The sequence below is a fragment of the Nicotiana tomentosiformis genome, chromosome 9 (genome assembly GCF_000390325.3).
Source record: "Nicotiana tomentosiformis chromosome 9, ASM39032v3, whole genome shotgun sequence".
In the NCBI taxonomy this organism is placed as follows: Eukaryota; Viridiplantae; Streptophyta; class Magnoliopsida; order Solanales; family Solanaceae; genus Nicotiana; species Nicotiana tomentosiformis.
In genome coordinates this window covers 41,468,603-41,481,843 of record NC_090820.1, presented here as the reverse complement: position 1 = coordinate 41,481,843, position 13,241 = coordinate 41,468,603, and the positions used below count along the sequence as shown (strand labels likewise).

The 13,241-nt window shown below is 34.9% G+C and overlaps 1 protein-coding gene across 2 annotated transcripts; it reads right to left on the bottom strand.

Moving 5' to 3' along the window:
• Positions 1-3,973: 3,973 nt before the first annotated feature.
• Positions 3,974-10,856, bottom strand: LOC104085805 (putative cyclin-T1-1). Of its 2 annotated transcripts, XM_009589927.4 has the most exons (7): positions 10,598-10,851; positions 9,212-9,860; positions 8,944-9,025; positions 8,697-8,831; positions 8,411-8,586; positions 4,838-4,983; positions 3,974-4,270 (listed from the first exon to the last, which is right to left on the bottom strand). In XM_009589927.4, exons 2-7 carry the CDS (start codon positions 9,853-9,855, stop codon positions 4,239-4,241), a joined length of 1,215 nt encoding a protein of 404 aa, XP_009588222.1. In that variant the 5' UTR covers positions 9,856-9,860; positions 10,598-10,851; the 3' UTR covers positions 3,974-4,238. The 2 variants fall into 2 exon arrangements, with proteins under 2 accessions (XP_009588222.1, XP_009588223.1); XM_009589928.4 differs by lacking the exon at positions 3,974-4,270 and having other exon boundaries at positions 4,911-8,090; positions 10,598-10,856.
• Between the last annotated feature and the right edge of the window lie 2,385 nt (positions 10,857-13,241).

Sequence of the window (13,241 nt, the reverse complement as noted above, 5' to 3'; positions counted from 1 at the left end):
CTAAAAAGTCTCTTCAGTTTTATTTGACGCTACCCCTCCCTCTTAAAGCTTTTGCACAAATAAGAAATCTATTATACTTCTGCTTTATTGAGGGACTTGATGGATGCATTAACCTCGGTGATTAGCATAGAGTTTCCCAGCAGCCAACACAACAACAACAACTCAGTATAATCTCACTAGTGGGATCTGGAAAGGGTAGTATGTACGCAGACTTTACCCCTACCCTGAGGTAGAGAGACTGTTTCCAAATGACCCTCGGCATCCTTCCTTCCAAGAACTCCCCACCTTGCTCTTGGGGTGACTCGAACTCACAACCTCTAATCCGAAGCACTTTAATAACGCCTGTGTTTAGGATTTTGGAAAACTTGCAAAATATTGCACGTTCAGGAAAAGATTTCCACCAAACTAACATGGACAACTAAAACAAAGCTTTGCAAATATCATATTCAAGTTTTCAAACAAATGCAATCTTACATCTTGTTTGGATGGTTGTTACCCATTGTATATATAGGCATATAAAATTTATTAAAATTAAATTCATAAAATAATTTGGATTATATTTTAAATTCAAGATATATTTATCCAAAATAAATATTATGGGCTAATATAATTGAATTAATTATATAAGTCCAATATATATGGATTAAATAAATATAGGTCTTAATCCATTGGGCTAGCCCATTTAATTGGGCTAAAGTGATGAGCTCACTTCATTAGGCCCGATATGCCATCCTCTTAGAGTCACAGTTTGGTGCCACGTGTCAAATGACGTGGCATGTCAAGTCACACGAAAGAGCCAATAGGATCGTACCACGTGTCAAAATGACAAGACATGCCAAGCCAAATTAAATAGCCAATAAAATCGCGCCACGTGTGCAAGTGACATGTTCTGACCAATCAAATGTGGCCTTGTCAGACTTCAATTTGATTGGTCGGAAAGAGTTTGTTCTTATCATAACTCTTCCCTCCCACAACTATAAATAAGGGTCTTCATAACCCAAAAAAGGGACCATAAGTTATAACAAGAAGTAAGAGGGAGCTCGTGGATCAAACGCTGCAGATTTCTCTAAAAGCTACAAGCATTCAAGTGTTCTAAGGATTAAAAGATCAAGATGAAGATTCAAGAATAAGTTGCAAGCCCTTGGATTAAAAATACGTCAAGATCAAGATCAGGCCTCAAACACTTGGATTAAAATAAAATAAAATTCAAGATTAAGCTCGAAGGCTCTTTTATTTACTATTGAAAAGTAGAATCAGAGGATTCATAGAGATTGTAACACTCATATTATTTGAAATCAAATACTACGATTATTGCAATATTTTCGGTCTTGATTATATTTTCTCGACGAAATTTATTGTTTATAGTATCGTATTGTATTGTTATCCTAAAACAATATTTGTTTTAATTGTTTCATTAAAATTGGTTGTACTGTATTGTTATATCCATTGTTCCGGAACAATGAAAAGTCCCATTTTTTAAAACAACTGATTTGGTGTGTTGGGATTGTTTCTTATTTTTCTTTCCAATTATGCCCTAAATTATTACTCCATAATTCTATTTTAACTTTTACCTTTTTCTTAACTCCAAATCTCAAACCTATAACCTACTTTGTCTTCGTCCCTTTTTTCCAGAATTTCTGCCGCTTCCAACTATAACGTCAAATGTGGTTTGCCTTCTTTTGTTTCGTTTTTCTCCTAATTTGATTTTATCTCCAATTATAATTATCAGTGTTTTAAAAGGAGTGGGCGTAAGGCGAGGCATAAGCCCCGAGGCACGGGGCGTAAGCCCCATAGGTATTTCGTTTTTAATATTTTATAAAATAATATAATTACAGTAAATATTTATAAACAGGTAAAATTGCATAAAAATGAAGAAAACTATAAATATGTGAAATAATATATATATATATATATATATATATATATATATATATATATATATATATATATATATATATATATATATGTGTGTGTGTGTGTGTGTGTGTGTGTGTGTGTGTGTGTGTGTGCTTCATCCCCACAAAAAACTAGTCAAAATAATATATTATACGCTACTTAGAAGCTCAAGTATCTTGAGTCGAAAAGAATAAAGTTTTCTACATGAAGGAATAAAAAGGATGACTAACCTGCAATTTGAACTTTGAACTTGCTGCTATGAACGAGAATGGAGTTCTCTTTGTATTTGTAAAAAAACATTGAATATTCATTGCTTTTGGAAGATATTAGCAGACTAGTGGACAAGATAAAAATTTGGGAAACCCCATGAATTGGGGCTTCAATCAATAAAAAGGTCTTGACTTTTAAATTTAATACATTTCAGTTCCTTTTTAAAAACTTGAGTAATTACCAAGCTGAATTTTGAGAATTTGGGTATTATATGGAGGACTTATTCAACAAATTTTATTTTAATTTGAAAAAATCTCTGGGGCTTACGCCTCACTAAAAAAACGTGCCCCAAACGCCCGGCGTACGCCCCGAACGCCCGGGAGTACGCCCCGAATTGCTAGGCATACGCCTCTTGAGACTTTCACCCCACACCATCGCCTCGGGGCTCGCCCCGAAAACGCCTTTTAAAATACTGCTAATTATCTTTGTTCTGCCAATTCTCATTCCTTTCTTTATCATAGTTATTTAACATTTTATTTTTTGTTTTATTATTATGATCTAGTTTTTTGGAGTGTACTTATTATTGTTTTTAATATTATTAACTTGTTCCACTAATGTTTTTAGAATTTGCATGAATTTAATTGCTTAATTTATTTATAAGACATATTTGGTGATAAATTAGTAGAAAGAGATTTTTTTAAATTATTTTTATGCGTAATTCTTGATAAATTTAATATTTAAACAATTGAGGGTATTTTAGTAAACTTATCAGTTACAGTACAGTACGATACAGTCAAACCAAACAGCAAAATGTTATTTAACAATAGCAAACAATACAATCTATTCAAATGTTATATTCATAAAATGATACGATATAATACAATACAATACATTATAAAACGATAGGTAACAATGATCCAAACAGAGAGTTAGTCAGACCAGGGGTCTCAATGGTTCAGTTCGGCCGTTTATTTTATAAAATTTGTATCACACCAATTTTTTTATTATTCTATTTTGTATAACCAAAATTAGACTTTCGAAACCATCCCAACTCATTTCGATTTCTCTTCAGTATTGGTACGATTCGGTAAATTTTCGGTATTTTTCTTGAATGTCATGTAAGAGTCGCTAATAAAAGTTAGAACGCAATAACTCTCTAGATATTTTTTACTATTTAAAAGACGATGAATCAAGAAAATATGAAAGATGCTAGAATAAAGATCCATTCCACTATTGTAATTGCACCTTAAAAGAAATTAAGCAAAGACAAGGCAAATATAAATCACACAAGTGGGAAGATATTAATCAAGATAGAACTCGAGAATAGAGTCTATTAGAAGATTACATATTAAATAAGAGAAATCTAAATTATATCAGATCGCTACCAAGATATTCAATACTGCGCTACCCAAGATCGCTAGAATACCTTGTGGTTTGCTACTCAAGATGATGGAACTAATTTAGATTTAATAGGAATAGCACAATAAGTTTAGGAGTTGGAACTTTGAGTTTTAATTACTTGTTAGCTTGTAATTATTTCCATAATCCCATGTCCCAAGTAAAAAAACTTATGCTTTGTTATTTTTAAACTAGCTATATAAAATATAATTTTATATATAAATTTATTTGATACAATTTGAAATTTTTTTTAATTTATTTGTATAAAACTAAGAACCCACCTTAATCATCAGTACGGTTTATATAAAAATTTATGATTTTATTAAAAGAAACCTAATAGTGGTTCAGTACAATTCGATCAATTTAATCGATTTTTAAAGATCCATTGATATAGCCGAGTAAGACTCGTAATACATCTATGATACTTGTTCTCTTTGTTATGAACTAGGAAGAAGCATTAAAACCGAGGTAAAAGAGAACGATTTCAACAATAAACGGACACTTTTGCAGTGAGAGAAAAACAATTTACACGGAGAATGAACTATAAGGTATAGACGACAAGCACTCCACAGATAATTTCAAACTAAGAAATTCCAGTGAAATCTATATACTGATCTTTAAGCCTATGCATGATGGTAGAATCTACAAATACATCTACCAAGTGAAGACCCAAAAAATTGTTGATATTGTCTTTTTATGTTTTTGCTGATGTTTACTGTCGTCTCTCATGTCTCCTAAAAGAGCTCCATCAACTGTTGTGCAACATCTGCAGTAAAAAGCATGTATAAGGTGAATTGCACAAACAAATACAACAGTTAGAGAGAAATTCAGTAAGTAAAATGTAAATTCCTTAGATATGAAGGACTCTGGGGATTGAAAAAATAATTGCCAATCAAACAGAACAGATTGGCAATTATCTAAAGTCAAACCTAGTTTTCTGTTTGAGGAGCCACAAGAAGTAGATGAAACTAAATCTGGTCCAATTCCTTAGTTAGTTAGACATGATAGTTTACTTTCAATTGAAAGTAAGATCTCGATTTTCATACTAATTATATAGTGAAGATGGAGGGACAAAACAGTGCAATCCAGACAGATCAGAGCCTGGTGTTTCTATGGTCTAATCATCATGAACTTGAACTTAGTTTAAAATCCACCACCCCTCAATTAAAAAATGTCTACATTAAAGTCAGAATTGAAGAAACTACAATCCAATTGGTTCTTACTATGATGCGGAAAAGGAAACTCGCTCTAAATAAATTAAGATCTAATCTTTTGCCAAAATACTGCAGCCAATAATTAGCTATTACTTTATGTTGGGGATATAAATGTGTACCTCTAAGCACATTCGGGGGTGTTTGAAACTCTTTCCAGACAGAATGATGTGAAGCCAAATCCATGTTCAGAAATTTTGATGCTAGATATGCAGCCCCAGCAGCAATCTGGTAAGCCTTGAACTGAAGCCAGAGTGAACTTCGGAGCCTGCAAAAGGAAATCTACTAAGAATAGGAGATGACTAATGCTACCCAAAATCTACTTCCCCAAAAACTATATGGATAGGCAAACAAACCATCCGCAGCAACGCATGTCCTTTGTTAGCCACATTTGTAGAACAGCATGGGATCCATAAATTTTCAAAAAGTACATTGGCCAAACAGTGAACAGAATACAAGTCTAACACATTTAAAAGATCCATTAAACAATTGTTTTGAGTCATGTGGAAAAGCTAAAAGAGCAAGCCGGGGCAACTTTCTCTTACCAACTAAGCAAGCAGCAACCGAGTTGGAAAAATCCAAGAATCTTCTGCACAATGTTGAGAGAGAACGAAATATATAATAAACATGTTGTACCCATCTAGATAGCATCAACTCCTACTCCCAGCTCCGCTGCTGCAGTATAACCCCAAAAATATATGTACCTCATATACCAAAACAAGACAGACACAAGCCTCAACTGTTGCACTCTTTTTCACTACCATACCAGATGAAAAACAATAGAACTTGTGGACTTGCCAGCTTTGACCCTCACTCTAAGTTTCACTCATACTGTAGTACATTTGACCAGAAACTTATTCGCTCTATCTACCATGAAGGAGCTAACAGAATCACACAGTAAACAGGCGCCACCCTTCCTGCCAGAAAGTTATTGCTAAAAACCTAAACAGGAAACCCAAAAATTAGCTAACCACTTCCAGATGTTAGGAAGACACTAACATTTAGAAAATTAGTGCCCTCTACAACTACATTATCTACCAATAAGTAGGCATTTTGCCCAACTACAGAGTCTGTCAGTCTGCCATCCCATAATCTCCGAAAGTGTGCTGCCCAATCCACTTAGCGAGCCAAAAGGAGAAGAAAGAGGGCACAGAGAAGTGAAGTTTCCTCATTTGAAGTAACACTTGAATGTTACAGCCGTTTAATTCATAATGACTTCCAAAAAAAGTATCAATAAGAAAAGAGAGAAGTCATCCTATAACTTTCAAGGATTACGCCTCTTCTGGATCTATACTATAGATATCTATTTTGTGTGTGTGTGTGTGTTGTCTCTGAGAGTAATATGCTTATCAAATTATTAGTTTCAAAAGAGCTCTTCAAATTTGACTTCATAGAGTGAACAAATTTTCTACTACAAAGTTTGATAAGCATAGAAATGATTTCAAGCCACCGTGGTCCTCAAACTTCAAAAAGTAATATATAGGTACATAGATAGATAGTAAAACAGTGTGAAAGATTTAATGAGTAAATTTTACACATAACAGCTCCACCTCAGCATAGCAATTCTCTCTGCATTACAAGTGCTTGCCACGAGACACTTTGGTGAAGGTCACTGCTCCGAACAACGAACTTGGTCTAAGAAAGACAAGCATTTATGTGTGAGTGTGTGTGTGTATACTTTTTAAGTAATATAATGACCTCTGTACTTTTTATAAATAATATAATGAATTTTTTGTCACTTGTTGTCGCTGCTTCTTTTCATTTTGTCTTTGGCCGAGGGTCTACTTGAAACCTCTTCACCCTCCCAGGGTAAGGGTAAGGTCTGCATACACACTACCCTCTCTAGACCCCACTTGTGGGAACTCAACTGGGTTTGTTGTTGTATAATAATGACTTTTGACTATATATATATGTGTGTGTGTATGTGTGTGCTATTCGTAAAATATGTGTGGGGTATACATAGAATAATAAAACTTTTTTGTGCTCGTGTGTGTTATACGTAAAATGTGTGTGGGTATACACAAAATATAGAACTTACGACAATGATTTGAAGTTATCAAGTAGCTGGGGAAAAGGCAAAACCCACATAAACACGTCCTATCATTGACCCAAAAACTACTTGGTGTCATCAACTTTGCCAGCCCATCTTGCTACTGCTAGTGATTGCAGTATGACTTTCAACATAGAGTTCCATCAAGTAACCAGAAGTTAGAACACTAACATTTAACACCACTACTTGATTTCCCATTAGGAATCATTGCCACTTAAAAGAACTGTAATATCCTAGCACATCCAGACAGACCACCAATATTGGGCGCTAGCCATACAGCATCAAGGCAATGACCCTAGCTTTTACCTCTGAGTCGGTGTCCAAATGGAAAATATGAATCGTCAGATCACTTATCAGAAATCAAGAATAACAGAACCAAAAAAAAGACAGAAATCAAGCCTCCACCATCATTCTATTGAAGGTATTTGCAAGGGAATAGAGCAGGGACTACACAAAGGCAGACAGTTGCTAATTTATCTGTTAGTCAGATGATGAACTATCCAGCCAGTAACTTATTCTGCTACAAGTGTGCCTATGGAGTGCACATGTGCATAACATGCAGCATAACTAGAAAAACCGGATTCAATATGTCCGTAGCGAAAGAGAGAAGATCAAGAGGAGAGAAGAAAGTAGGAATGTTCTGGTTATTTTTTGGAGAGAGAGAGAGCACCAAATGGAGTCTGGGAACCAAAACCCACAATCCCCAAAACATGGATCCTTTAGAAATAGAGGTAGGACAATTCAATGCTGTCGAGGAAGAAACAAGAAATGGTACAACCACTAATTACAGAGGCATCATAATCTTTCCAAATTATCACACAGAAAACAATAGTCTAGGCAGACCTGTCCTACCACAAAGGTTACTAATCCTTCAAGATGTTACTCTGTTTTATACCAAATTTTAGGAATAATTCTTTGCTTCAAACAAGATGAGAACTTATAAAACCTGTATTCACCAGTTCCAAAAACTGGACTACCCATACCCCACCATTAAGCAGTCAAGAACACACCACCAACCATTATAGAATTCTCTGTGCGAATAATTGGTATCCTACATGGACACCTGAGCAATAAGCTACATGAAGAGACAAAGTGCATGAGGACTCCACATGGAGTTGTTCCATTTGAGCATGAAAAACATAAAGTATCATGGCAAACTTCTCGAGCATCTTTGACATTCTTCTATGGTCAATGGCCATACTATTAAGATGTCAGCATGGAAAAGCATCCAAGAGAAATGGCTAGTAAAACAAAACATTTGATGCACAGCATATCAACCGCCAGCAAATATCATACAGACGAGCAAGCTAATCCTTCTATAGACCCTGCAATTATATGGCAATCCAAAAGATCAATATCACAAGCCAGAATGGGTAGCTAGAGCAGTCAAGGGAGATCAAAAACCATATTTACACATGCTACAAGCAGTTGTAAGTCTAAAAGGAGTCAGAAGTAAGATGAAATCTTATCATCCAGATACCATGAAACTTTGAATCCCTGTTGATCAACAATTTAGTATTATTAGGGGAATCTACGACCTCTAGCAAAGAAACAATAATGCCAAAATAAAACAAAAGGTTCCAACAAATATCAACTGTGATTTCAGAACCACATTATCAATGATAATGGAGATTGATCAACTTACCCTTCACTGACAAGATGCAGTGCTAGATTCACAAATACTGTTTCAGAAAGCCCTAATTTTTCAAGGGTGGATGTAAGAGGTTCATATGGATGTTGCACGTTCAGTTCAAAATTTAAAGTGGTCAGTATCATCTGCTCAGCTTCAATAACGCGTTCACGGTACTGCTCAAACCAGTCCTGCCAAAAAGCACCATATGCATTAGAAGTATGTTCAAAGATTCACAATTTGCCAAATGAAGGATATTATGATGATCAATGATGCACAAAGACAAAGCAGAAGTGCTAACCACAGGTAGTAAATATGATAAAACTGCAAGATCCTGCTTGTGGAAAATTTCACATGAGGCCTTCAAAACATTATTGAGAGGCCGTGCAGTCTCTTCTGACTTAGCTGCAAGAAAGAGTGCAGCAGTAGCAACCAACTGCAAACAGCATTAAAATACTAACAATTAGCCGGGCATTGGACATAATGAAGCGGAAAAATTAGAGGAGCAAAAATATAGCAACTTTTAGTGCATAAAACAAGGAACTCACAAATCTGTCATGACATGCGTGTGATCGCCTCACAAAGAAGCGGTGACATAGAACCATGGCAGTTCCAATAGTGGTCTGTGGCCTGCAAGAAGGTACAAATAATTATTAGTTCCATCAGATAACAAATACATAAGATCAAGCAACTTATGCTGGCAATCCTCCTGAAGAAACTAGGAGAAGGCAAGCCCCAAAAGCTTCAGAGCCTGTTTGAACTAAAAATTGCAAAAATGTGTAAGCTACAATTTATTAAATCCCAAAAGGAACTTACAGGTCCAGGCGAATTCCGAGGTTTTGGAGGAAAGCACAATACGAGTACCGCAAATGTGCTTCATGCATTGCATCAATACCATCTTTCCTGGACGGGGAGCACTTATCAATTTGCTCCCTAGACATAAAGATATTATCAGTTTCAGTATCCTCAAGCCATGAGCGGTCGCGCTTAGAGCTCGTGGGTGCGCTTGCATCAGAACGAGGTCTAGAAGTACTGGTAGTAATGGCTGAATTGTTGTTACAGGCTGAATTGTTGTTACAGGCTGAATGTGCATCATCATACGCTCTGGAATTCCTCAAAGGAACATTACATGTGCTTGGCTGCTTTGAAGGAACATCGTTACATGAATTGGTTGCTTGAGAGTACCTGCCACTGCTTGCCCAACCAGAAGCTGAACACTTCCTCCTCTTCAAAGAAGGTCCAGCCTCAGGCTTTACGAAATTATCATAACCATAGCTATACTCGCTAAAATTTCTACTCAAGTCATGGGAACCATTAGAGCTAAAAAGATGGCTAACAACAGTGTTATAATGGTTGTAAGCTGAGGAATGTTTTCCACTAATCTGGCTTCTACCATAAAAGGACGTAGAGTCTCCACGAAAAGGGCCACCCTGTGAATAGTAAGTCTGCGCAAGAGCCATAATCCCTGATCAAATAAAAAATAAAGATCAGTACAAACTAAAACTAAGCAAAATGAAATGAATAACCAGAAGCACTAGAACATGGTATTGCATCAATCGCCCATAACATATAAACAGATATTCAATCTGGTACACTCAATGAACTAACATGAAGCTCTATTCTCTAAAAGCCCAACGCATACAAAATATATAAAGACAAAATTTCATACTAGAATGACATAGCTTTAAAGAAAACCAAACAGAACAAATAACTAAGTCCAAAATCCATTAACTGATCAGAAATCATGTTCATCAGCCTGCAAACAACGATTACTGAATCTTTATATCCTATCTGAAACCAGACTCGAATAGAACTACAATAAGAGTTGCATCAAATTTAGCATTCATAACACCAAAAAACATGACATCAATGAATTTTTTTTATTTTCAAAATCGACCCATTAGCAACGATCCATCATCAGAATTTATTTTGAGGGAAAAAATAACACTTCACTCTAGATCAAAATTAGTTTTAACAAAAAGAAAATAAATAAAGAAACAAACATTACAATCCACCAACTAATCCAAACAAGTAATCCTGAATACTCTGAATAATACCAATAATTTTTACGCAAGTACCAAAACTATTAAAAGAAGTACCAATTTTGCAAGAAAAAAAACCTCATCAAAGCTGCAAATCGCATAGATCCTCAAAAATCGTAAGAAATAGGATATGAAATATTTTTAAGAAAAGGATAATTACCTGAATATAGCAACGAAAAATATATGGAAACACTCCGTATCCGATTTGAAGAACCGGCGAATTTCAGAAGCAATTTTGAGATAATCGGTGATTGCTTCAGATTAGGGTTTGGATATTTGATAAAAATGAAAAACGAGAGAGAATAGAGAATATATGGGTAATTTATTTGGAAAGGAAAGCGGTTAATGTGGATTTGTGTTATCTTGAACTACTCTTTTTTGTCTTTCATCACTTTTGTTGGTCCATATATATTTTTGATGGCCTGTAAAAGTATTATTTCCTGTTTCCTAGTTAGGTTTTGTTAGTTGAATTTAGCTATAAGCTTGCAGTTAATCATTTTATTTTGATTTTACAGATATTTGTCATTCTATTTAAAGAAAATTAAAAGAATTATTAGGTAAAATCTTCCCCACGCTTCCACTTTGATTCTCTTCTGATCTTTAAACAAATACCTAAGTAGTTAGGTAAAATCTTTTATAGCACTCCTACCCTGATTCTCTTCTAATCTTTAAATAAAAATATCTAACCTAATTTAATTGGTCTTCACTCATCTTTCCTTTTTCCTTCAGTGGTAAACAATAAGACTATGGCCAAATAAAAGAAGAAGAAAAAATTGATTTAATAGATTTAATAGAAAAAATGATTTAATAATAATTATATAAATATGAGTCTTTTAGACAGTAGTTTTAAAAAAAATTTATTTTATGTCTCAGACAACTGACACTAGTTATATGAGGTTTCTTTTTTGTCAAACAATTTTGTAAACCTAAAATTTTGTAGACCCAAAAGTATAAGATATGTGATAACCAGCATCTTTTCGTGAATATGTGTTAACCTGAGCATTTTGAATTTGAACTAAAGGAGTTTGAAAAGTCAGCGTGAAATTGTTTTTCTCTACTTTTTTTTTCCTTTTCTATGTAGCTGTCTTATTTGTAGAGCTTAGCTTATCCTTTTACGTTATGGCTAGCAAGAAACATTAAGCTGGATTGATTTAATTCCCGCCTTTCGTTTTTTTTGGAGTGGAAAGAAAAAGAAAAAGTAGGGGAGGGACGCGGCTGTTGCTGCGCGGCGATACGGACTGAACCAGCTCCTACCCACTATGGGGTACCATAGTTTTCCGCCCCCGCACTTATTAGTTTTATTTTAATATATAATAAAAGTCTTAGCCCATATGTATGGATAATTATTGGGCCTAGTTGAGTAACAAACATGGGCTAAAATGCAAAGGCCGACGAGAGTGTTATATATGCACATTTAAGAGCCGAAATAGTCGCGTTTCATGTTCCTATGGCAGAAACTCCTAACCTAGCTAGGCATTAATAGGCACATTGACTAATGGAAGGAAGAGGTTAACTGACTCTCCATCAGGGTGAATAGCCGGAACTCAAAGTATACTATTTTGGCATTTATGTTTGCAACTGTTGTTTATCATATATGGATGGAAAGTAATTGTCGAAGGTTAGAGAAATAGCTTTACAATTACATATTATAGGCTAAAGTCGATGTAAATAGAAATCGATACATATAAGTTGAATAGCCATGTTAGTAGGTGTCTTAAGTGAATGTATGTAGCTACTAATTGATGTGCTTCATAGCTAGGTGATAAAATAGTCTGATTTATAAGTGGTCATTCAAAAATAACCGTCGTTTCAAAGGTCATCGAAATTTAGCCATTTTTTATGTAAAGATAAATCTGAACGAAAACACTGATCAAAATCCGAAAAATACTCCAGCATAATATACTGGAGCCAGCAAAGTATACTGGTCCAGCATAATATACTGGAAGTTCATACACAGGTGTACCGAACTCCAGTATATTATGTTGCACCGATCTTTATTGCAGCAAAATAGTAGCTATTTTTCAATGAGTTAGCAAACGCCGGCTATTTTTTAAGACCATTTCAAAAACTGGCTAGCCCGTACTATTTGCACGTAGTTATTGGCCTAAGAAGGCTTCGTGGATGTTGTTTTGGGTATTTTAAGAAAAATTTATATGGTATAACTAACTTATATACTATAGTTACCATAAAAATATTTTAAAATAATTATAATACATAGCTAAACTTTGAATTTCATGGCAAATACTCTCTCTAGCTCGTTAAGAACAAAAGAAAGGAATTGCACCGATTAAATTCTAGTTTATCTGGGGGCCTCTACCACAGGCCCAGATTTATCTTCCTCGGTCAAGTCCATCAAGCCGACTACGCCTCCCCCTCTCTTCCCCAGTGCGGTCATGTTGTTTTTCATCTCCGACGAACTTCTCCAGTGTCTTTATCCATTACTGCCTCTTTTTCCGGCGAAATTTAAGTTAAAGGTTCCCCTGTTCAATGATTGTATGTTGTACGTATCTTCAATAGCGGATGAATATATGTTGTATGTATAGATCTTCTTCTTCTTGTTCTTCTCCTTCTTCTTCTTCTTATTCTTCTTTGTATCAGTGTTTTAAAAGGCGTGAGCGTAAGACGAAGCGTTTTACATATGCCTCAGCGGGGCGTAAGCCCCATAGGTATTTAATTTTTAATATTTTATAAAATAATATAATGACAGTTAATATTTATAAACAAGTAAAATTGCATAAAAATTGAAGAAAAATTATATATATGTGTGCTCCATCCCCACAAAAAAAACTAATCAAAACAATCTA